Source organism: Neovison vison, chromosome 4 (genome assembly GCF_020171115.1).
Source record: "Neovison vison isolate M4711 chromosome 4, ASM_NN_V1, whole genome shotgun sequence".
NCBI classification, from domain to species: domain Eukaryota; kingdom Metazoa; phylum Chordata; class Mammalia; order Carnivora; family Mustelidae; genus Neogale; species Neogale vison.
In genome coordinates, this window is record NC_058094.1 from 140,760,659 (window position 1) to 140,785,862 (window position 25,204).

The 25,204-nt window shown below is 42.7% G+C and overlaps 1 protein-coding gene and 1 long non-coding RNA gene across 4 annotated transcripts in view; one reads left to right on the forward strand and one right to left on the reverse strand.

The window, feature by feature from the left end:
- LAMB4 (laminin subunit beta 4) overlaps positions 1–16,057 on the forward strand; it is a 97,081-nt gene extending 81,024 nt beyond the window's left edge. The window contains exons 30-35 of the mRNA XM_044245805.1: positions 648–792; positions 3,904–4,111; positions 6,548–6,686; positions 9,535–9,708; positions 11,017–11,170; positions 15,635–16,057. Coding sequence (XP_044101740.1) covers positions 648–792; positions 3,904–4,111; positions 6,548–6,686; positions 9,535–9,708; positions 11,017–11,170; positions 15,635–15,774 — 960 coding nt within the window. The 3' untranslated portion in view covers positions 15,775–16,057. The remainder of the gene's footprint in view (positions 1–647; positions 793–3,903; positions 4,112–6,547; positions 6,687–9,534; positions 9,709–11,016; positions 11,171–15,634) is intronic.
- The window catches only part of LOC122904698, a 31,575-nt gene continuing 16,142 nt past the window's right edge, over positions 9,772–25,204 (reverse strand). For 2 of the 3 annotated variants that reach the window (XR_006384244.1, XR_006384247.1), the window contains 4 exons: positions 19,156–19,340; positions 13,455–14,898; positions 10,694–10,817; positions 9,772–10,099 (listed from right to left, as the gene is read on the reverse strand). This is a non-coding gene — a long non-coding RNA (uncharacterized LOC122904698). Of the gene's footprint in view, positions 10,100–10,693; positions 10,818–13,454; positions 15,663–19,155; positions 19,341–25,204 lie in introns of those variants that run through there. The other variant, XR_006384246.1, reaches the window with a different exon arrangement.

Consider the following 25,204-nt stretch of genomic DNA (forward strand, 5'->3'; position numbering starts at 1 on the left):
TTTGTAGCCTGCTCTGAGTTCAAACTCGTTTATTAAAAGGAGGAATGCTTTCTTTTTAGCTTTCAGAGTAAGTACATTTTTTCAATTTGAGGAATGTCAAGAAGAGTAATTATTTTAATTTACATAAAAGAAAATGCTCTTAACTTATTAAACATTATAACCACTGTAAGCAGTCCCAAGTAATTTGCTGACATTATAGAATGCTGAAGTCTCATTAAAACAGAATTTTTGTTTTACATTTGTACCAGGAAAAGTCATTAGCACTAGGTCAACACGGTTTCCAAATAATTTTGATCACTAAGTGTTTGTGAAGAGATATATTCACATTATTTTTTTACAGATTTAATTTTTTAGGTAATCTCTGCACCCAACATGGGGCTCAAACTCACAACCCCAAGATCTAGAGTCACTTGCTCTACCAACTGAGCCAGCCAGACACCACAAGATAAATTCACACTAAACAAACATGATAATGAAAACAAATAACATCACCTTTTAGAGAAATCCCTTAAAATGAATCTTTTATTTAATCTCTATGCTCCTATTTTGTTTTTAGTGAGTTTCCTTTGGTCCAACTAGGTAATTAGACATCACACAATGTGCCTAATTGTTGTGTTTTCCTCATTGTTATTTTTTTCTTATCCCAGCTCAAAAATGTAAGTAAACTGGCAGAAATCTCCAAAAACAGTGCCTTACAGCTAAATGAGAAACTGAGAAATATGAAAAATCAAAGTGAATCTGAAGAAGAGAAAATGAATCTCTTAATCAAAAAACTGAAAACATTTTTGTCAGGTAATTAGAAAAATATATTGGGACTAGTTTTGTTTCTTTTTCTTTGTTTTTTGTTTTTAAATATATACTCAAACATCATAACTGAGTTCAAATTACATTAAGTGGAAATGAAATGCCTAAATCAGAAACATGATGTACCCTTTGATATAAAATTTCTTAATGAAAATAATTCCCAAATATTAATTCTATCAAAAAATATATGGCTATCTGTACAAGATCAATTTAGTAAAAATCCTAGAATTTATTTAAAATTTCAAACAAATGAAGTGGGTGCTTAAAGTGGGTTTTTTTTTTTAAGAAAAAATGTCTAACATGATGATTCTATCAGATTTCTTAATGTTATGAGTCCATGATTTTCTCTGCTGACAGATTGTGTGAGATCAAAGCATACCAGATTTCGGTTAGTATAACAAATACTATAAGGAGGTGGTATCTAAAATATCAGTTTTTAACTATTATAGACTATTTTCCAAGTTTCCTATTGGTTCTCTGTGATCGACTGAAAGGAATAATTTGATCCATTTATTATTATAATTATGATGCTATTATCATCCCTCATTGTGCCTTACTGTAGAAGTTCACTTTTATTTTTTAAGAAGTTTATTTTAAATTACAGAGAATTAGTAGTTGAAGATAAAAATCAAGTAGTACAGCTGGAAATTGACCTGAAACTTCCCTCTCTGCAAATAATCCAGCTTGGGTATGACTGTATATGGAGTAAATCATAAGAGATTTTCTTCTCCATCACCGTCTCCCAGATTCAATAACTTAATGCTCCTCACGTGAATCAGCTAACAACTGGGATGTCTGTTACCATCGTTGCAACCACTTTGTGAATCTGTTTAATAGTAGTAAGAGACTCCTATGGCCAATTGCTTTTTCTATCTCCATGTTTCTAGATACTAGATGAACTCAGCCCAAGTCCTGATTTTTGAAATAAGAATAAAATGAGGCAGCACAAGTCATCAGTAAAAATGACCAAAATAATCAGTAAAAATGAATGGGATGAGATCGGTCTACTGGACATTTTGTTTGTTCAAAAGCAAATTTTCAGTGTGTTAGCTGGATGGATTGGTATTGATTAGACACAGATCTAGGAACTGGTTGGCTTAAGGAACACATTAGCTATTTCTGCAGATATAGGTCAGTTGAGGCACCAAAACCAAACCAAAACCAAATTGCCAGACCAGTCATGCAAAATGGCACCAGATGCTTCTGGGCCCCAACTGATGGCTCAGAAGGCAAGGTCTGCTGCTTTCTACCTCATGCCATTGGTCGTGGAGACTATTCCCTTACCAGTCTCCTTGTCATTGCTGCTGAATATATCTCTAATTAAAAAAAAAAGTTTAATTACCCCAATGAATTAAAAAAAAAAAACCTCCAGATTATTACAACAAGAATTAGACTAGGCAAAGGGAAAAATCCTATTCTGTAAAAGAAACATCTCTGATCTGGGTCCCAAGACCCTTGGTCCCCAGGAAGCAGTACCCTCCTCTCACCAATTTCTCTTCCTCTATCCTTTCCATGAAGCCAAAATCAAAGTGTTATTAAATTGTATGGTGGCTGCACTCCTCTGCTCGTCTTGACCATCTTTATATTTCCTTGTGGTCTGAAATTCCCCATGGACAAAGTTAGCTGCCATTTCTTCTGCAAGGCCTGTATAAAAATTTTGAATTTATGATCTCATAACAAATACCAATAAATGTTTGATGATGAATATGGGGCTAAATGAAAGTTACTTTTTATTAGAACTTTTTTAATAAAAGGAAATACTCTTTCTTTCAAGAGCCAACTTCCGAGTACAGTACATGCTGTTTCAATCATGATAGTGATTTACTTACACACAAAAAAATCTCATTACTTTTTTTTCCAAAAACATGACAGGAAGTAAAATAGTCCTTTTATTTTAAATAAAAAGCTAGAACAAAATGATTACCAAAGGGATATGGACTCATGTCATGTCTGTCAAATGCTGGAAGGTGTCTGTGGTGCCCGCTCCCTCCTGAAGAAATTCTGAGTTCCTCGGCCTCCCATGTCGAGGCTCCTGGGCTCTGCTCCCAGGCTTTCGGGACGTGCAGCCCTGCACTGCGACTCCACTCTCTGCTGCCAGCAGTGATCCGAGGACGGCTTCTTGCTGCAGCCAACTTTGGCATCTGAGTTTCGCTCAGCTTGGAATGCCTTTACCCCTGCCTTTACCCCACTTCCATAGGTACAAACTTTGCTGTCCTCCAGGCTCAACTTATGTGCCTTTTTAAGGTTCTTCTTGAAATATTTTCTCCTCCCTCTGGATCCCATATCACTTCGTCTTCTGTTTATCATCTCTGTTCTTATGTTGTTAATATTGATATGGAATGGCTTCTGTTCCCCCACTGGATGGTCAGCCCTTTGAGGACTAGATCTCCAACTTCCCACAAGGGATTCAGCATTATGCCTCCGTAAGGAGCCAGAGCGACACAAAGTATTAGCATCCCGGACCCTAACAGTCCATCTGCTGCTTCCGTTCTCAGGGAAGGCTGATTCTGTTTTCCTGAAGAGCAGGGCAGTGGTGTATTTAACAGTTTCCAGATAACCCATTACTCATCCAGGACTTGACTCTCTATTGTCGAGTTCCCTTCTCGAAATAGGACTTTGAGTGATAGTGTCAGGTAGAGTTGTCCCAAGCAACAACTGTGAGCCTTTCTGATGTCACAGAGGATTAGAATCAAGTTTTGTTGGTTCCAGAACTGGTGCTTCCCCCATGTCTCATTCATTCGTATTCAAATCTTGGTGACAGGCACCTAACCGTTGTACTTGCTTTTGAACCAGGACTTAACTGGTTCGCAGGAGGATGTTTCACAAAACATACACAACATCGCAAGCCTGTAGGTTTTCAGTTTTCCAGCACCCATTTGTGCAGCATGTATTCAACACTACACGAATGGTGCTTCTTTCAGAGAGAAGGGAAAACTGGGGATGAAGAAGAATCTACGGGATGTAGACAGTCTAATCCCTGTGTCCCAGGGACACATAATCAGCTGCATGTACTTTTGACTTCAAGTTCATTGTGGTTGTATTTACAAGATACAGTTTAATAAGGAGACACGATGACCTAAAACCACCTTCTTATTTAAGAGGAAAACGTGCCTCCAGAGGATATAGAGAAGGTTGCAAATCGCGTACTTGATGTCCATCTACCCATGACATCGCAGAATCTAACCCATGAACTTGACAAAGTGCAGAAGCTGATGCTGCTCTGTGAGGACTATAGGGCAGATGAAGACAGGCTACATAAAGCAGCCAAGGAAGCCCGGGAGGTTTTGGTGAAGGCAGAAGATGCTGAGTGAGTATAGTATTCATGTTCTCATCATGCTTGCCCAGAACAGCTGCTAAAAGGCCAACTGGGTGAGGAGCTACTTAACGTTCAAATGAAATTACTGTCCAGTAGGTTAGTGCCCAGGGTGAGGGCTAAGCTGCTTGCAGGAGCCTCGGGAAGCTGGGGAATTGGGAGGAAATGGGAAGGAATGCTTGTTTCCCACTTGCTACAGACTTGGAATACCTTTGCAGTGACCTATTAGTCTTTATACCAACCACGGCCATAAACTAGCTGTCTGCCAATATCTTAACAGGTGGTGGGAATATGGGTGTCTTTTCCCTTTCTTGCTGATCTATGTCCGCTGCTTTCTACATTTACCATAATAGACAGTACTTGGAAGATCTAAACTTTTTTTTTTTAAAGACTACACTAAAAATATATGACAGCAAGGAATAGAAGAAACAAAGATAGCACCTCAGGACTAACCTGGGAGTAAAACTACAGATACGGTACATGGAGTTCATTAACTCGTGCTTCCTTTTGCTCTTGCCAACTTAGCCAAGCCAACGGAGAAGGCATCTTGGAGCTTTAGGTTTTAGGTGGGGTCATCTGGATAGTGGCAATGCCATCACGTCAGGACACCCAACAGTTGAGGGCTGACCTGCCTTCTCCGTGTCCCCTGACACTTGGATAATTGAAGTGCGCCAGACTTCCCCATGAGCCCAACCCCTTCCAGCTTTGGTACTTACAATCAGGAAGAATAAGTAAGTGCAGTACAGTCACACAGCTGTTAAAAATGATGCTGAGGAAAGGTTCTTTGTAACATGCAGGGATTTTTGATGTTTTTAAAAACAAGGTAATAGTATATAAAGAAGACGGTCTCCGTCGTGGAAAGAAAAAAAATTGTAGACCAAAAATGCTAGAATGTGCTGATATCTTAAAAGGTGATATGGTTAATGGTACATTTTTCCCTTCCTGATAATGTTTTTTTGCTCTTTCTGTGCTGCTGCCTCCTTCTCTCCCTCCTCCTCCTCCTGCTCTTCCTTCTCTTCTTCTTTCCCTTCCTCTTCCTCCTCTTCTCTTTCTTCCACTTCTGCTTCTTTTTCTTTTTCTATTTTTAGGTATTTTCTCAATTTACTCTAAAAGTAGTTACATTGAAAATTTAAAGGAAGAAGACTAAATATGAAGATATGGTGGGGGATGTTATGAGAAAGGAAGGCTCCTCAACCCCTTCTGGACCTGTAAGGAAAAGAAGTAAAGAAAGGGGAAGCCTACCTATTGTATGGTTCACCTATAGCATATTCTGGAAAAGGCAAAACCGTGGACACAGTGAAAAAGATCAGTAGTTTCCAGGGGCTGAGGGGAGGGATGAATCGGTGGAGCAGAGAGAACTTTGAGGGCAGTAAAAATACTCTGTGTGATACCAGAATGATGACTGCGTGTCATTATACATTTGTCCAGACTCTCAGAATGGGCAGCACCAAGAGTAAACCCCAGTGTACACTCTGGATTTTGGTGTCTGTGATGTGTCGATGTAGGTTCATCAGCGGTAACAAATGTCCCCCTCTGGCAGGGATGTTGATAACTGGAGAGGCTGTGAGTGTCGGGGGGCAGGAGGTACAGGGAACTCTCTGCACCTTCTGCTCATTTTTGCTACGAACCTAAAACAGCTCTTTAAAAAAAAAATAGACCCTTTTTAAAAAATGAGAGACTCCATTGGGAGGAGAGGTAGGGCTGCGTGGGGCAGGGGATGTTTTGCAGTTTAGCTGGTTTTCCCTTCCACGCACATTTCTAATTATGCCTCTGCAAAGGTCTATCTGATAGTTTGCTCACTTGGCACATTCCTCCAAAGGTGGTCTTGAGCCCACAGATCCAACTATCTGGGGAGCATGGACTTGAGGTGAACTGATTTCTGTAAAATAGACAATCTCTTGGAATGCTTGTGATTTTAACCTCCGACGGGGCCCCTGGCAGCTAGAATGTCAGTGGAGCTTAAATAAACCTGAATAAACACAGCCTGGAAACGGAGGGCTTTTAGTTCTCTTTGCTGTCGGTGGGGCCCCTTAACTCTCCCACCCCCACTGTGGTGAAAATTTAGAGTGTGGCTGAAGTGTGAGAAATTAGGGGACAGGAACTGGCTGAGCATAGTTATTCTGTTCAAAGCTCGCCGGTGATGGTCCTCAAGCCTCTCTCGTTATGACAGATTAAGAACAAACAAGACCTGTATCTTTGATTTCCACACCTGTCTCTACTTGATATGCATATATATGTGTTGTTATTGGCATTTCAACCTACCTATTTCTCAAAATAAAGATTTCAGGATTTGGCCTTGCATAAGAGCAATTTAAATTTGCTTTATAAATAATTCAGCTAAGTTTTTCACGGAGCCAAAGGGACTCCCAAGGTGAAACAAATGAATAATTGTGTATTTATCTAATCTGACACGTTAATATCCTCCCTTAGAAAAGCAGCAAATGTTCTATTAAACCTTGACAACACGCTGAATGCGTTGCAACAAGTTCAAGTCACCCAAGGATGGGTAAACTCTACCATTACACAGCTGACGGCGGAGATCAAGAAAATTAAAGAGAGTGCACTACAGGTATTTATCTTTTTGGAAACGAACTGAAAAAGATTTTGAATGGGGAGACAGCCTGGTTTTGACGTGTGCCAATGTCATGCTTACCTGACCTGCCTGATGGGATGATTATAGGACAAAATGAAAGGGGGGTGGTGTGATACATTTAACTGATGTTCAACGGAGTTCTTACGGCATCAATTCGTCATTGCTGACACCTCCTTGAGGATGAAGCAGGTGCTACTACCAGCTTGTAAATGAGGAAACAGAGACTCAGAGAGGTTAAGTGACTTGCCTAAGGTCACACAGCTAATTAAAGGTATATTTGAGGCGGGAGTTTATCCCTTCTGATGCCAGGGAAAGTAATAGAGTTATTAGAGCTCACAAGGCAAAGAAATAAAGTTCATTGCTGCCAGGGTTTTGTAACTGGCAGATTTGGCATGAAATCTCATCCAAGTATCTTAGGACTGAAAGGATATCTTACCCAAAAGATAGTGTTCCATCCAGAGCTCAGTGGGAGCCAGGCCTGGTTTAACCCACACTATGGATCTGGGAGAGGAAGTCTGGCAGTGGGAGGACAGGATAGGACCTAGTTCCAAGCTATGTGACGTGTCTTCCTCCAAGGCTCCGTCCTCTGGTCCTTCCCTTTCCCCCTAGAATGCCAGCTCCCAGTCTCTGTTTTTCAGCTGGGTTGTACAGATCTAAATACAAAAGTTTTTGAAAAGAAAAGCAGAAAATGACAGAACAGGAAGTAGTGCACCAGGAAATAAAGAGGTTAGACATGAACAGGTTGCAAATATAGGGCAGCAACCCCCCCCCCCAAAAAAACAAAGAAGGCCTCCAGGTTTTCCCATTTGAGGCATATATACTAGAACAGGGGATGGCAAAATACAGCCTGTGAGTCAAATGGGCATACTGTTTTTGTTTTTTTATTTTGCTTTTTATCCAAAATCACAAAGTTTTATTGGAATCCAGCCCCGTATTGTCTGTGCCTGCTTTTGCACCACAGTGACACAGAGCTGAGTGGTTACAATAGAGACTTCATGGGCCACAGAGCATAAAACATTTACTGTCTGGTCCTTTACAGAAAAGCTGTAGATTTGTGCTCTTAAAAAAAAAATCCGTCCAAAGGAACAAGAAGGTTTTTGGAGTTCCCCCTACCCCCTACATATTTGCCAGGGCTCCTGTGGAACCCTCCTAATAGAAAAATACCCAAAATGTTGTCTGGGATGTATTTTTTTAAATTTAATACATACCTGAATTAGAAAGAGATGGAGGAAATCTTCAGAGGCCAACCACGATAGGGAAGTATGAATCCAGAGAGATAACAAAGCATGAACCTGATGGCAGGCGGAGGATATCCGCCAATCGCTGGTGTGGGAGAGCTGTCGGGGTTTTTTGTTTTTTTAAGATTTTATTTATTTATTTGACATAGAGAGACACAGCAAGAGAGGGAACACAAGCAGGGGAAGTGGGAGAGGGAGAAGCAGGCTTCCCGCAGAGCAAGGAGCCTAGTGCAGGGCTCGATTCCAGGACCCTGGGATCATGACCTGAGCTGAAGGCAGATGCTTAATGATTGAGCCACCCAGGCGCCCGAGCTGTTGATTTTAATCCTCACCATGAGCAGAGACAGAAAACAAAGCCCACGCAAGGAGAGCATATGACCCCCGCTTGGAAAGGCAAAATCCTCAGTGAAATGTTCAGCTGCTACTCCCTACTGCTGTGTGGACTCACACACATGTGTGTGCACACAGCTACACACACACACACACACACACACACACACACACGTGTGCACGCGCAGGCGCAGTGCCAATAGACACTTGCTGTGGGGGAGGAAGGTCTTCACTAAGAATTGCTAACCACTGGCTGGCTCTTACACGAGTTCGAGGGTAGCATTCACACTACCTGTGTGGCCCTGACAACAGTGGGGCCTTAAAGTGGTCGTGGGCTGATAGTGCCCAAGATGCCTGCCAGAGGCCAGCGGAAATCCCCTCCCGAGGAATGCACCTTCAAACCAAGCCTCAAAAATGTCTCCCAGAACACATAAAAGAACAAATTGCCTCGAGCAAGAGGCACCAGAAACAGGAAACAAGAGTCTGCGGATAAGACAGGTACTCCATGTAAAATACAAAATCAGAACGTTCGTTATGCCTGCAAAAATCAAAGAAGGTGTTGAAATTATGACCCAAGAGCAAGATACAAGAGCTAACAGATGACCAGTCAGATCTGACTGCTAGATGGGACAAATAGAGCCACGGAAAGAAGAAAGGAAGATAAGATGTTTATTATTATTTGTAAGGAGGAAAAATGAGAAGCCACCCATATCCGCTGGAGAATAGAAATATAAATTGTATACTCAAACAATGGAATGCTTTAAATTGCTGAAACTGAATAAACAAGAGCTATGCAAATTAGCCAGGAAGAACTGTACAAGCATAATTTTGAATTAAAATTCAAGTTGCAGAAATATGCAGCATCATATATTTGTATAAAGTTAAAAAAATACCGCACGGTAGGCATGCTGCACGGGATCTAGTAAAAAGCACATAGAAGTACCTGGAACAACAATCGTTAGGTTCAGGATAATGGTTACCTTTGTGGGGAATGAGGGGGTGTGAGGAGAGCTTAGCTCACTGGTGGGGCTTTATTCTTAACCCGGCCACCATGGATACGTGTCATAGTTGCTTCTATGACCTTGTGTTTGTCTAAAATATTTTCTTACAACATTGTTTTTAATGGAAAAGCGAAGGGATGATTCCTTCTCCCTTCCTACCGCGCTTATTTGCTGAGGGGTAATTATACCATTTGTCTATTTGTTGTCTGTTACCTAAAGAGACTTTCTCCTCTCTGGTCTTTCCATCAACAACAGGCCGAAAAGAAAGCCAAGCACACCAAGAATGAGTGGGACTTAGCAAAGCAGTCGTCTGTGCTGGAGGACAGGCTCTCCGGGCTGCAGACCAAGCTGCAAAGGAATAGAGAGCAAGCCGCCCGTGTGACCGCTCAGGCTGCATCGGCCCAACGCCAGGCTGGGGACCTCAAGCAGGTCATTAGCCCCGCCGGTGCCTCCAAGAGCAGACAGACAGAGCCTCTTTGAAGGCTAATCCTCTGACCTCAGCTCACTGTGCCATTTATCAGCAGTTCCCTTAGTGCAGGGCTGCGCTCAGTGGCGTGTGTTAGTAGGGATCCCGATGGGCATGAAGGCTCTTCTGTCGTGGAGGGTGATTCCAGGGAAGACAGAAGTCCTTTGACCAAATTAGGATGCAGTGTTTCCTCCCTGCATCTCCTACTCCCAGGACTACCAGTGGTATCCTCGTCCAGTGTTTCCTTCCTTTCAGATGTTCAGGATTCATGCCATTGGTCTGTCTTGGGTGCATTTACCCTTTACTCTAACTCAATCACATTACCGATCACGAAAACAAAGAAGTGAAAGTCACCTGCCAAAGAGAATAGGTCAAGTTACAAAAGTCAGAGTGAGTTAATTAAACAGTTGTGGGAAATACCCTATTCATCTAGGTTGCTGAAAGAAACTATCAACTCATTTTCTCAGCAGGATATCTCTGGTTGGTTGCGTTAATAGGGTAGCTTAAATACGGGAAAAATGGAAAAGTGTTCTTACAATTGGTCCATTCTCTTGCTTTTCATTCCTAATGTGTTGGGTAATTTCCCACAGATGGGGGAGTTGAGCACATTTTCTATAGAAGGGAGGTTGGGAGACATATTTACTGCCCATCCTCTCTCCATTTCCCTTCCTGGGCTTCACTAAGCTGTTCCAGATTCTAGACTGTCAGCCACCCAGGCTGACCCCCGAGATTGCCATTCGAATGGCCACGGAGCTCTTGGTACTAACATCTGGACCTCCCTTCCCGCCTCCCATCTCTCGTACCTTTTTGCCCACAAAAACCTACCTGTGCTTGTAAAGCGTCACTGATCACTCTGCCCTTCATCCTTCCCTGTGGCTGTCCCACCCAGCTGACCCAGAGATTTGTCACAGGCAGGAAGGCATTGCTCCTGTCTTCTGTATCTCTCACCTTAAGTCATTTAGGGCAAATGATTGGTGTCCCATAAATAGCTGCCTTTGCACGGAGTCATGATTGCTGCTTTATAACAAAGCAATTTTATTTTTAATTAACCAAAACTGAGGAGTTTTTCAGCCTGCAAAAAAAAAAAAAAAAAAAAAAGATAAAACAAACAATGCAAATTAAAGCCTGGAAGTGTCAGAGTGACTCAAGCATATTGACTGGATCACGGTTTTCCTCTTGCTCCTTTTTGGAACAGTATCAGGCAAATATCGTGCGTGGGTGTATGCCTTATAAATATTTTCTGGTGATGGGAGTGTGTGGCTCTGTTGCAGGAGTTTGCAGAGCTGCGAAACCAATACACTGCTTTTCAACATAAGACTGGTTCTGTAGGACTGACAAAGGTTACTTTGGAAAAAGTGGATCAGCTAAAAGGTGCAGTGGAAAAACTGGCCACAGATACAGAGAACAAGATAAGAAGAATAGCAGGTAACTCTTTTCTCCCAGCTGTATCGAGGTCTGGGTGACAGGTGAAATTGTGTCTGTTTAAAGTGTACAGTGTGACAATTTGATGGACATGCACGTTGTGAAATGATCATCACGATTAAGGTAATCAACACCTCTATCTGCTCACATAGTTACTTATTTCTTTTTATGGCAAGAATGCTTAAGATCGACAGACATGTACGGTGCAATGCAATGTTGTCAACAAGTCAGCACCACACGGAACATTTGATCCCCAGAAGCTTTCCATCTTCAAACTGGAAGTCTGTACCTTTGCCCAGCCTCTCCCCATTTCCCCTGCCTCTCCGCATTTCCCCCACCCTCTAGACCTTAGCAGCTACCATTGTTCTCTCTGCTTCTGTGAGTTCTAGCCTTTTTTTTTTTTTTTAAGGTTCCACATGGGAGCGAGAGCATATAGTATTTGTCTTTCTCTCTCTGGCTTATTTTCACTTAGTGTGACATCCTCCAGGTTCATCTATGTTGTTGCAAATGGCAGGATTTCCTTCTTTTTTTATGGTTGAGTTTTATACACACACACCCCATCCCACATTTTCTTTATCCATTGATGGGCGCTCAGGTTACTTCCATATCTTATTTATTGTGAATAATGCTGCAATGAACAGAGGAACACAGATGATCTCTTTGAGATATGGATTTCATTACCTTCAGATATATACCCAGGAAGGGGATTGCTGGATCATATGGGAGTTCAATTGATTCTATTATACACTCCACCAATTTGACGGTAACCTAATACTCCACCCTCCTGATAGAATTTATACCAACTTATCATTGGCACAGTTCAACTACCTATGAGCCCACTGAGTCAAGGAAGTAGGAATTGGGTCAGTGAGTGGGGGACTGACATATAACAAGCCACTTGCATGGTTTTACTTCAAAGTTTATCAGGGAGTCTTCACTGTGTTCGTCAGAACAAATGCCCATTGCCTTCGGTCAACTGGAAATGCCCTTCTCCTTACACCCTGGTTCTCACCCAGGGGTGATTTTCTCTCCTTCCCTGGGGACAGAAGTATTGAAGGCATTTCTGCTTCTCACAACTAGGAGGTACAACTAGAATTGAGTGGATGCCGGCCAGGGACTCTTGTAGACATTAATACACAGGACAGCCCCGTGGTGAACAATTATTTGCCCAGAGTTCTAAGGGTGTGGATGTTGAGAAACTTAGGAAACCCTGTTCTAACCTATGCTGCTTATTTTCTCCTCCCATGCAAGTAGAATCCCTATGATCTAGATCCCAAGGCACTGGTCTTCTCATACAGATCTGTAGGTAACATTCCAGAAGGAACCATAGTCTGGACGAGGATTTTGATCAAAAATGGAAATTTGGATGCACACCAAGTGTAGTAAACATGGAATACACACAATCAGGAAGTTAATTAGAATCTTTTTTCCCCCACAATTTATACTCATAGTTTTTCTGGAAAGACATCATGCCCTTAGCAACTACCACGAAATCATCAAGAAATAGCCAATGATGAGTCATCTAGTTTTACCTTTGGTTGCATTTATTGTCTCCAAAACTTTAAAGTTAGTCATATTCATTTGGAATATAAATAACTCTCAAGATATTCAAACAACCAAGATTCCTCACTTATAATGCTTCTTTGTTGTAAAATGAGTATTTGGCCTTAGAACCAGTCATATCACCACCATGACATGAAAAAAAAAAAATGAAAATGCAACATTGGTATGGGCCAAAGTCAGGAAATATACATCCTAAACCATTACCATTCATCATTTCTGGGGAGAGGGAGAGTGAAGAGGAAAAACACCACTTTTTACATTTATGTAATTATTTATATTATTTACATCTCTGACATTTATATGATTTACACAATTGTCCTTTCCAGTATTTTCCTAATACTTTTAAAAAAGAATTACTAGGAAAGATTCAAAAGTCAGTGGCTGTTATTTCCAGAACTAAGTGGAGGAACAAAAAAACAGGAAGGATATTTTCTGTCTCGTGTTTTATATCGAGGCCCAAATTGTTTCCACTCATTCCCATAGACTAGAACTTCCACAATTTTTGAAATTAGGTCAGAAGAGAAGTCAGGGACCTTCCTTCTAAACAAGGTCTGAGACCATACACTCCACTTTTTTGGCTCTCTTGAGGAGGAAAATAAGACATCGGCTTGGCGACCTTGCTGTCGCTGTGACTGGAGAAGGGTCTGGCCCACTAGGACGGCCCTCTAGTTCCCCCTGGTAGGAAAAAGTGGCCAGGGGACCCCAGAAAGGAGCCTTTCCTTACCTTGGTAGGGTCAAAGTGGAGAGAGTGGAGAAACACCTCCAGGCCACAGCCAGGTTCCTTCCACAGAACTTTGAGCCAGTCTGGGTCACAGCGAGAACCGGGCAGCACACTTGGAGATAATTCTGGATCACTGAGCCAGAGTTGGCTCAGTTATCTTTTCACTGAATAACAAAGCTCCCTCCATATTTGGGAATTAGAACAACAACCATGGCCTTAGAACCATGGGTTCTGTGGGTTGCCTTGGTGGTTCTTCTGTGGGTCTATGCCTGGTGACCCAAGCAGCTGCTCTCAGCTGATGGGTGCATTGGCTGGCCAGTCTGGGGTCAGCTTGACTGAGATGCTGGGCCCTCTTTCAACGGGCTCTTGCAGCCCAGCAGACTCTACAGCTCGCTTGGGTCAGCATTCCCGACAGTGAGCAGGGGAGCCCTAAGGCCCTTGAGGTCCTGTGCATTGATTTCTCTTAATTCCTGTTGGTCACCCCGACAGGCCCAGCTGGACCCGGTTTGAGGGCAGAAGGCAAAAAACCACTACTTCTTGATGGGAGGAACTCTTAAAAACTCACAGGAATTCCGAGACTCCGCTGAGGTTGTGGCGGGTGTTGTGTGACTGGCTTCATTGAGAAGCCGTCAGCATCCCTGGGCTCGAGGGAGCAGGGGCGAGGGAGGGCGAATGCTCTGACGTCACTGTCTGATTGATGGAGCCAAAGGCACGGGGCCTCCCTGTGAGGGGAGGCTGAGGGGAGAGGTAGAAGGACTGCCAGAACCCTTCGGCTCCACGGGGACAGCCTCTTCACTCTCCCCGCCCCCTCCCGTCCCCGATCACTTCTCTGAACTGTCCGGTGGCCAAGCGTGGATGAACTCCAGAGATCCCGGGAGCCAGATGATGTCATCCACCAAAGCTAGCTTTCCAGGACAGAGCAGGACGGAGAGTGGATGTGAATGCGGAGGCGAATGAAGAGGAACCCGCACAGCCTCATTGACTTCTATGAAAGAGGCGCAGGGGTCTTTCTGCCTCTTAGTACAAATACACGTCCAGTGCTGAATCTCTTTTTCAATCCCAAATGATCTATATTTAAGTTTCGAGAGACAGGATGCTCACCACCTCCGGTAGCAGCTCTTTCTTTGAACAGCTGTGACTGCTAGAAAGTTCTTTAAAATCAGACAAAATTTTCCTTCACGGAGGTTTCACCTGCTGGTTTCATTCTATTTCCTCGGGATGACAAAACACATTTCCTCTGCTTTCCTAGGCCTCAAATACTGGAAAATAACGGCAGGACATGCCCTGAATCTTCTTCTTTCTCTATATAAAACATCACCAGTTAGTTCATCTTCATCTTTTGTTCACCGGACGGTTTCCAAATTCTTCCGCAATCCAGTTCCTCGCTCTAAACATGGGCTCCAGGCTAGTTTGACAACTCCCTCCTTGTGATCCAGGTTTGACCTGTCTGGGTAAAGTGGGACATTTACCTTCCTTCTTTAAGAAGTTCCACTTCAACCTATGAGAAGTTTCTTTTTCTAAAGGCACTTCTCACTCTTAACTGAGGCCCTCTCTACCTCTTCCATCCAATAGTCTGTGGGCTCCTTGCTGGGGTTTACCATAATTACCAGGTATTTGTTGAATGAAGAGTGGGTAAATTGGAAGGATGAGTGGATGGATGGATGGGTGGATGGACAGATGGGTGAATGGACAGATGGATGGATAAGAGTGGAAGGCATCACTTTGCTTTTCCTGTTCAAGGGCTTGAATATCCGCAGAGCAGAATGAAGAAATGAAAATGTCAGTCTTTTTTTACTGAAAGACTGAGAACCCCTAAAAGTGGTGAACACATGTTAAAAAGTGAAGTTAAAATAGCAAGAGCAAACCTGTGGAAATGTTCACCAAGTCCAATCAAGGCTCATCCTCCACCTTTTCATTTCTAACAAACTGTAACAAGCTTTTGACTGGCATTGATAAATGCCATTGGATGTAAAATACTTTTTAGACAAAAACGTCAGTTTGTTCTGATTTGTGTGAAAACCTTGAGAAGCCTGGTGACAATACATGTTCTGTCTGTTGAATCACAACGCAGAGCTAAATAGGTCTTTAAGAGGCACAGAAATCCCCGTGTTTCATGTAAGGCGGGTATCCAGGAAGAATCCACCAAAACTCAATCTCTCCTTTCCTTCATTTTCTTGTTTCAGATTTAGAAAAGAAGATCCAAGATCTGCATCTGAGTAGACAAGAAAAAGCGGAGCAACTGAAACAGCTGGAAGATCAAGTGGTTGCCATTAAAAACGAGATTGTCGAGCAAGGAAATAAATATGCTACTTGCTATACTTAGGCAGAGGCAAAGGGTGAATGGTCTCTGCCTTCTTTTCTGGCTTCTGACAAGGAAGCCTGAGGAGCTGTGCTGAACTTGGGAAACAGAAACGGTCAGCCTCGCCTCCTCCGGCTCCGGAGCCCGCTCCTAGCCAAAGATCTGAGCTGGACCAAGTAAATGCTGTTCCACGCAGAAGAGAAAGGAGGAAATACAGACATCGTCTCTGGCTTCAGAAACCTTTCCTCTTGCCCTCCTTTCCCTTTCATAATGTAAAAATAATGTGTTACCTATGACAAGTACAAAATAAGTATTCTGTTTACTAATTATCACTTCAGTCAAATGAACCAAAGTGGGGTTCAAAGTGGAGGGATGGGGCTTGCGGTGGGTAAAAGCATTACTATCGATGGGCATTAAGTTCCGGTGAAGTGAAATGAGTAAATTCTAGAGTTCTGCTACACATTGTATATAAGTCAACAAAGTATTGCACACTTAAATGTATGTTCAGAAAATAGATCTCATCTTAAATGTTCTTACAACAATAAAGCAGAATAAAAATAAATTTAAACAAATTAAGCTAAAATACATCAATGTCTCTAACCCTAGGATGGAATGAATCTGGATGGCATGTGCTAGACTGGCCTGGGTTTTATTTTTAATTTGGATTTGCTTTATCTCTAAAACGATTATTTTGAACAAAATGCATACAATTCAAAATGTAATGTGTTTTTCCACCCACTTCCCTCTATATTCATTCTCTCAACCAAAGGGTTCTGTTTGCCCCAAATGGCACTGGAACAATATTCAAAAAGACAAATATTGAAGTACTTTTTGTAATTTGACTGTAAGCAGTTTTTCTGTAAAATGTGCTACTGATTTTTGAAAGACCAGCAATCCCATTGTTATTGTTTAGTGTGAAAGATCAGATTTTCTCATTTCAAAATGGGTCGATGATTTTGCATGAACTTTTTTTTTTGCATGTATGATATATAACCGAGCACCTTCACTTCTGTTTGTGGAAGCCATCCTTCAGAGGGATTATTGTAAGGGAATTTGACCCCACAGTTTTGAATAAGAAATAATAGACAGCAACATTGATGTATGAAAGAGGAAAGCAGCTGGAGCCATCTTCCTTAAGGACTGACTCATAAAAAATGGGTTTACAATCAAGGAAGAGGTTTTAGAATTACACATAAATATGAAATTTCTTAAAACATACGTAATTTAGGAAAATTGCAGTTTCCCTGGAGAGGCTGAAGAACAAAGTGAAATTTTTCTACCGAAAAGCCCACCAGAAATTTCTCTCAAAATTCCTGATTGCAATGCTCTATATATTCAGCACTTAGACATCTGGAAACTTGACACACAACCTGAACCAGAGTTGCAACGCAGATTGTCACAAAATCTAAGTGTGTACTCTAGCATAGAGGGTAGAAGACACTCCAGCCTTCCCACCAGGATACTGACTTCCACCCGTGGACAGATGAGACACAACTTGATGAGTATGGTTATCTGTTTGCAATTGCACACTTCAACTGTTTAGCTTTGCAGTGGTAGGAGACTATGCAAGTAATAGACAGTGTGGCAAGGGTTAAAGAGGGAGGACTTTCTGTCCTCTGATCTGGAGGCTTTCAAGGTCACCAGAGGCAGAAAATTCCCCAGCCCTAAGGAAAGTGGTGGGATCTGGGGAATCAAGTCCAAGGGCGAGAGATAAACTCATCATCTCCTCTGGGCCTCCGGGGATCGGGATCGCACTTGATGAGGTCATTGATGAGGTCAGGAATGATGTGATGCACTTTGGAAAGATTGTCGTTAAAAAGTGGTTATGCTTTCTAAACTTTGAGGTGTTCAAGTGATAAGTTTTGGATATCTTAAAAAATGTACCTATGTGAAACATCTTTTTCCTCAGATAAATCATTTCTAATTTCTATTACTTGCTGTATCAGTTGTTCAAGATGTGACCGAGGCAAAGATTTTGTGAAACAGTATCTTTTATACATTGCAAAGTCATCTGAAAATGTGTAGCAAGGGGACGCCTGGGTGGCTCAGTTGGTTAAGTCGCTGCCTTCAGCTCATGATCCTGGGGTCCTGGGATTGTCTCATATCGGGCTCCTTGTTTGGCAGGGAGCCTGCTTCCTCCTCTCTCTCTGCCTGCCTCTCAGCCTGCTTGTGTGTACTCTCTCTCTTTCTGACACATAAATAAAATCTTTAAAAAAAAAATGTGTAGCAAGATATAACCTGAGATCCAGTTGAACCCGTATATTTAAAAAATAATCTTAAATACAGGGGAGAAAAGCTTTGTGAATAATCCATTTATTTATGCACTACTTATATTAAAAATGCAAGTAATCCAAACAATAAAAAAATTAAATATTATTTTACCAGTCTGGTTCTTGGATGCAAACATTGACATATGCAAACAATAATAGCTTGTTATGCAGGAAAGGAATCTTTTTAAAGGTAATCTCATAGGGCCACCTGGGTGGCTCAGTGGGTTAAAGCATCTGCCTTCCGTTCAGGTCATGATCCCAGGGTCCTGGGATGGAGCCCCGCATCAGGTTCTCTGCTCAGCAGGGAGCCTGCTTCCCTACCTCTTCCTCTCTGCCTACTTGTGATCTCTGTCTTTCAAATAAATAAATTTTTAAAAAAAAGGTAATCTCATAGCACATAAAGTGGAAGAAATGACTGAGGAAAATGTAACCAAGGAAGATTATGCATCTGGGAATATATCCAAGATCATACCCCAGGAGCACTCTGGTGAGGATGCTAACACTCGCCCTATTGGACACTCGGCACCCTCCAGTTAACTTTCAACTGTCTTGCATCTCGTGTTCCTCTCCCATGACTCAAAAATCCCATTTTGGATATTGGGACAAATATCCAACTGCCTTAGCCTCTCCATGTGCCCTGACTGCCGGGGAGAAGACCCCTTTTAGCTTTGGTAGTGGGGCAGGGGGAGTTTTCTCTCCACATATCTTTGGATCTTCCAAGGTGGAAAGTGTTTTGATGGCAAGCATCAAAAAATTACAAATTTCCGTCACAGTCCACCTTTTCCTAATATCATGATACTTTCTTCATCCAACATCTGATTCTTTTTTTTTTTTTCCAACATCTGATTCTAAAACAAAGCAAACCCTTCTACCAAATGCCACATTGCCTCTGCTCAGCCTTCTGGAAGCACATCCACCAGGTCTTCAAGGCAACCAACCCAAAGTCCCATCGCTCACTGATGCTCTCTTCCTTTTCCATTTCTGTTACAATTCGGTCTCTGATGTCCCTCAACTGATGATCCAAACGATAGCATTTACCACCAACACACATCAAGTATAGAGTTGTGAGGAAAGAAGGGAACTAAAAAGGAAATTAAACACATTTTTATATTTTATAATGAATATGAATACATACAAAATTCACATGGGGAACACAGATTGAGTTGCAGACCTCATGTCTGTGAACTCTTCAAGAGGCTGCATTGGGATTAATGGTCTTGCTTTCCTACTCATTTCCTCCTCCCTCCGCCTTCAGCAAGCATCTCTTTATCAGGTAGATGATCCAAACCTTCTTTTCTGGTGGTTCTGTCTCTGAAGGTCCTGCGGATACAGAGGCAAAGTGCACTTACATTACATTTTGCCCTTGGACTTGGCAGGACCGGATTGTCTAGGCTGCAGTCATACCCTTCCCTGCTGCCACTGTGTAACAAAAGCTCTATTTCTCTTTAAGAGTTGAGACCAATGACCCCAATCAAAATGATAATCCCCCCTTATTTGGCCTGTTGTTCCTGAAAGAGCTGATTATTGGTAGATTTCTAATTCAATGGTGCAGCTGTTGTGCCATCTAGTAAAAAATACTTCCTTAGAGACTGGAGCCCAAAGTCAGGTATAGGGAGTAAAATTTTGCCTGTGAGGCATTTGAATGTAATTGCAAAGAGTGTCAGATTTTCCCCCTCTCTTGGTTTTAGATCCATGTATTTTGCATCAAGAAGCCTCTGTCAGTTTTCATGGAAGAGCTCGCAGCTCTACATCAACATGAATACATGGTCTTTGCTTCTGTTATAATGACTCTGTTAGTTTCCTAGTCTTGAGGTGAGTGAACACTACATTTGCCTGGCACTGGGAAGTCTGCCGTGGTGTGTGAGAGACCGGAACAGAGAAGTCTACACTGAACTCCGTGCATCTCAGAGCAGCAGTGGGGGGAAGGGCAGGAGACAGAGAGCCAGGGTTGAGATGGAGAGTCGTGGCCAGGCTCATAGAGACTGACACAGGCAACACTCAGTGACAGGGCAGCAGACAGGATCGGTGACTGTGACTGTGGAAGGGAGAGCAAGATGGCGGAGAGCGTACCAGGTCCGTCACACACGGAGTCTGTGGCCGGTAAATGTGAGGAAGCCCTGTTACCAGAGGTCAGAAAGAAACATTGGCAAACCAGCTAGTCTCATCAGAAAATCATTGTGAAGATCAGGAAACATCACTATGACAGAGCCGGTGTGGTCCATTAAGGAAACAATTCTATCTTCTCCTAAATTAGAAACCAGTCTCAGGTGAGCAGCAACTCGGGGCCAGGAGTTAAGTGCCCTTTTCCCACAGCACCAAGGTGGCAAGATGAAGGGAAACCCAAAGAATTGCTGTCCAGTATCTACTGTCTTCCTTCTTTTTTTTGGGAGGAGGACTCCTCCATTTCTAAACAAGCACGTGGTTGCCTCATTAGAGAAACTACTCAGCTTCCCTGGCAGTTCATTGTGACCATGTGACTGAATTCTGGCTGGGAGGATATTTGTGAGAGTGTTATGTGCGACTTCAAGGACACAACCTTAAAAGGAAGCTGTTCAACCTCCGTGGGAAGCAAGAATAATGACCCCAGAAGATATCCATGCCCTAACCTCCATCGCCTGGGACTATGTTATGTTACACGGCAAAGGGAAATTAAGGAGGCCGATAGAATTCTGGTTCAAATCAGCTGACCTTGAGATGGGGCAATTAGCCTGAGCTCTCCAGGTGGGTCCTGCATAACATTAAGAGTCTTTAAAAGTAGAAGAGGAAGGTGGAAGAGAGAGATAGAATGAGATCTGGAGAGAACGAGAGAGCCAGCAAGATACCGGCATGAGAAGGACTTGTTCTGACATTCCTGGCTCTCGAGACAGAGGAGGAAGTGGATCCCAGAAACTAGAAAAAGCAAGGAAAGGGATTCTTTTCCACTGCCTCTGGAAAAGAACACACCTTGATTTTAGCCGAGAGAGACCCGTGTCGGACTTCTAATCTACAAAACTGTAAGATAAATACGTGTCCTCTTAAGCTACTATGTTTACAATAATTGGTTATAGCAGCAATAGAAAACTAAGACACCCTCCCTTCGTCTTTTTCCCCTTCGAGTGAACCAGAATGTGGTGAGTTGGGTATACCCATGTAGATGAGGATAATCCTGGTGAAACAGGGCTAAAGAAAGAGAAATCCCTAGCTGACTACCAGTCAGGGTCCCGCAGGGTGCAGATGACACAACCTGGAACCGTTTAATAAAGTGTTGGTGGAGGAAAGCTCTAAAGGTAAGGGCAGCACGAGACAGGGAGTCCTCCCTGGGAGAGGAGAACGGGTGATGATGGGAATTGGAGAGCGCATGTAGGAAGCCCACTTCCTATTCCTTAAACCAAAAGACCAGGTTGATGCTGCTGTGTAGACCAGCCTCCTGGGGCTTAGAGGCAGCAAAATGACCTTGTGGATTAAAGCTGTCTACCTTTGGTTTCCCTGGACTGCCTGTCAGCTTGAACTTGTGCAGGAGAGAAAAGCAAACCTCTCCTGTGATGTCACTGTGACTTCAGTCTCCATTAAATCCACCAAACCAATATCCCCTTCAGTATCTCTGAGGCACTAAGGGAATCCGGTCCCTCTCCAGACTGCTGCATCAGTCCCCTCTCTCCCCCAGCATGGGCACCGGGGCACCAAAGGGCAGGTGAATTCTCTCTTGTCCCTTACATGACCACATGTGAGTCACAGCCTCTGGATTTCATGTCTTCATTTCCTTCAGCTGTGAAATGTTAAGGACTATGCCTGGTTCACTGCCCAGGGTCACTCACAGGTGGAAGGGCTAGGAGAAGAGTAAGGTATTCCTGAAACCCTTTGGAGACTTACTTCCTAGCAATCACCGTGTGTGTGTGTGTGTGTGTGTGTGTGTGTGTGTGTGTGAGAGAGAGAGAGAGAGAGAGAGACATCCACACCTCCCCTGTGCTCAGGCGCTCCTGGAGCGTTGCCTGTCTTAAAAGCCTGATTCCTGTCTCTCCACCAAACTGGACTTTTCCTTAAATAAACTCCCCACTGCCCCATCTCGAAGTTGTCTCTTTCCCACTTAGCTGCAAACACTTTCTCTGAAGTCTTCTCTTACCTCGAAAGTTTGCTGATAAGCCTTATCTACCTAGAGAGTAACTTATGGGAGGATGTAGAACACGTGTTCCTGGTCAATTAATCTTCGACAAAGCAGGGAAAAAATATCCAGTGGAAAAAGACCATCTCTTCAATAAATGGTGCTGGGAAAATTGGACAGCTATGTATAGAAGAATGAAACTCGACCATTCTCTCACACCATACACAAAGATAAACTCAAAATGGATGAAAGACCTCAATGTGAGACAGGAATCCATCAAAATCCTAGAGGAGAACATAGGCAGTAAACTTTTTGACACTGGTTACAGCAACTTCTTTCAAAACCTGTCTCCAAGGCAAGGGAAACAAAAGAAAAAATGAAGTTTTGGGGACTTCATCTAGATCAAAAGTTTTTGCACAGCAAAGGAAACAGTCAACACAACAGACAACCCATGGAATGGGAGAAGTATTTTGCAAATGACAACATAAAGGGCTAATATCCAAGATCTATAAAGAACTTCTCAAACTAAAGGCCCGAAAAACAATCAAGTCAAAAAATGGGCAGAAGTCATGAACAGACACTTCTCCAAAGAAGACATCCAAATGGCTCACAGACACATGAGAAAATGTTCATCATCATTAGCCATTAGGGAGATTCAAATCAAAACCACATTGAGATACCACCTTACATCAGTTAGAATGGCCAAAATTGATATGACAAACAAGTGTTGGAGAGTTTGTGGAGAAAGGGGAACCTTCTTCCACTGTTGGTGGGAATGTAAGTTGGTGCAGCCACTTTGGAAAACAGTGTGGAGATTTCTTAAGAAATTAAAAATAGAGCTTCCCTATGACCCTGCAATTGCACTACTGAGTATTTACCCCAAAGATACAGATGTCGTGAAAAGGGCCACATGCACCCCAATGTTCAAAGCAGCAATGGCTGCAATAGCCAAACTGTGGAAAGAGCTGAGATGCCCTTCAACAGACAAATGGATAAAGAAGATATGGTTCATATATTCCATGGAATAGTACTCAGCCATCAGAAAGGATGAACATCCAACTTTTGCATCAACATGGATGGAGATTATCCTGAGTGAAATAAGTCAGAAAAAGACCATTATCATATGGTTTCACTTATCTATGGAAATAAGGAATAATATGGAGGACATTAGGAGAAGGGAAAAAAGAAGGGGGGAAAATCAGAGGGGGAGATGAACTATGAGAGACTGTGGACTCCAGGAATCAAACTGAGGGTTTTAGAAGGGGGATGGGTGAGCCTGGTGATGGGTATTAGGGAGGGCATGGATGGCACGGAGCACTGGGTGTTATATGCAAGCAATGAATCATGGAACACTACATCAAAAACTAATGATGTACTGTATGGTGACTAACATAACAACAACTACAAAAAAACACGTGTTCAGGCACTTCCATATTCCTTATAGAACTTAGCACCGTGTGGAACATTCTAAATATTTGTTCACTTACATATTAGTTCCATAAATCGACTCCAAATTGTTGCAATTCAGACAGTCCTGGGACCATCCCTGAATGAAAAAGTTTTCCACTGTAACATGAAACCAGCTCAGCATATGGGTTGGCCCCTCTAAAAGTGTAATTGAGAACAATGCAAGTCTTTCTCTCCATATTAAGAGGAAACCATGTCAAATGGCAATCCAATCCATGCATAGGACAAAAGAAATCCTTTTCTCCATCTCTCTCCGCTCTCTGTAACCACCACCCTATAGCAGCTAACTGAAAATCATTTCTCTGGAAACTTCTCGGCTGTAAAAACTCCCTCAAAATAAGCTCCCTGCTCTTTCCTCTCAAATCTGGTTCTTCCCTTTGCACTTGGTCACTCTCTCTTTCCCTCTGCCATGGGTGTTTGTTTACAAGATTGTTGATATTTTCCAAGCCACGGGGCCATAAATTAGGGTGTGCCACCCCCAAAGGAAAGTCATGGCCTCACAGGCAACAGCCACACTTCCCAGGCAGAGCTCACTGGGCCAAAGGGAAGGAGCACCTTGCTTTGCAAAGGCTTTGCAAAGAGAAAGCAACTGCATTAAGTGGCTAAGCAAAAAGATCACATGTGAAAAACATTTTTATATATAAATATAAAAGCTTATATATTTATATAAAAGATTTATGCAAAATTTATGTAAATACAGTTATAATTTTTAGTTCCTCGGTAATCGTTAGCCATTCAACAAACCAGATTAATCAAACCCTCCTGTGTGCAAACCGCCCCCCATCCATTCTTTTCTTTCCTTGCCTCCAATCCCACCCCCCCACCCCCACCCCGCCAATCCTGAGTAGAACTTCTCCCATTCACCTTCTGCTTCTAACTAAACGTTCTTGGCCAGCCCTGATTCTCATGCTCCAGAAAAATAACCACCATTTTCACAAGCTTTTTCTGTTATAAGCTTTTAAGGTTTTTAGGAAAAGAGACCCCCGCTTGCCCTTTACAAGAAGACAGTCCCCCATTTGTTCTCTCCTCTTTCCTGCCCTCAAACCCTTGACAGCGTGCATTTCCTCTCCCTCTCCCTCCAGCATAAAGCAGACGAAGCACAACTCCTCTTAACAGGTAGTTCAGCCATCAGCGTCTAGCTTTTCTCTACTGGGAAATAGCTTGAAACCACATATAATCTTTATTCATTAAATGCTTTGGCCATTCTAGAAGGCTGCTCCTGCCCTTCCAGCCTGCCTCTGACTCAGCCTGCCAACTGAGCAAACTTGGTTGGGCAAAGCAAAGCTACCACAATCTCTACTAAACACATTAATCAGGACGTAGAGGATTTTTGAGTACAGTGCTTTCTTCCTGTTCGTATGAATTATGAGATTTTTTTTTTAAAGGTTCAGTGTTTGACTCCTAGCCATATTGACATTGTTCCATGCACAACCATGGTTCTTTGATGACAAACACCAAAGTCTAGGAAATATGGGGCTGGCTATGTCTTATCTTATATTCTCTGGGTGGTAACAGATGAAGTTTACTGCATTCAAAGTCCTCTGGTCCTCCTTATGTGGCACCAAGAATTAAAATCTAATCTTTGGTACTGGTACTTCCTTGCAGGGAAGACTTTGAAGTAACCCACAGAGTGTTCATA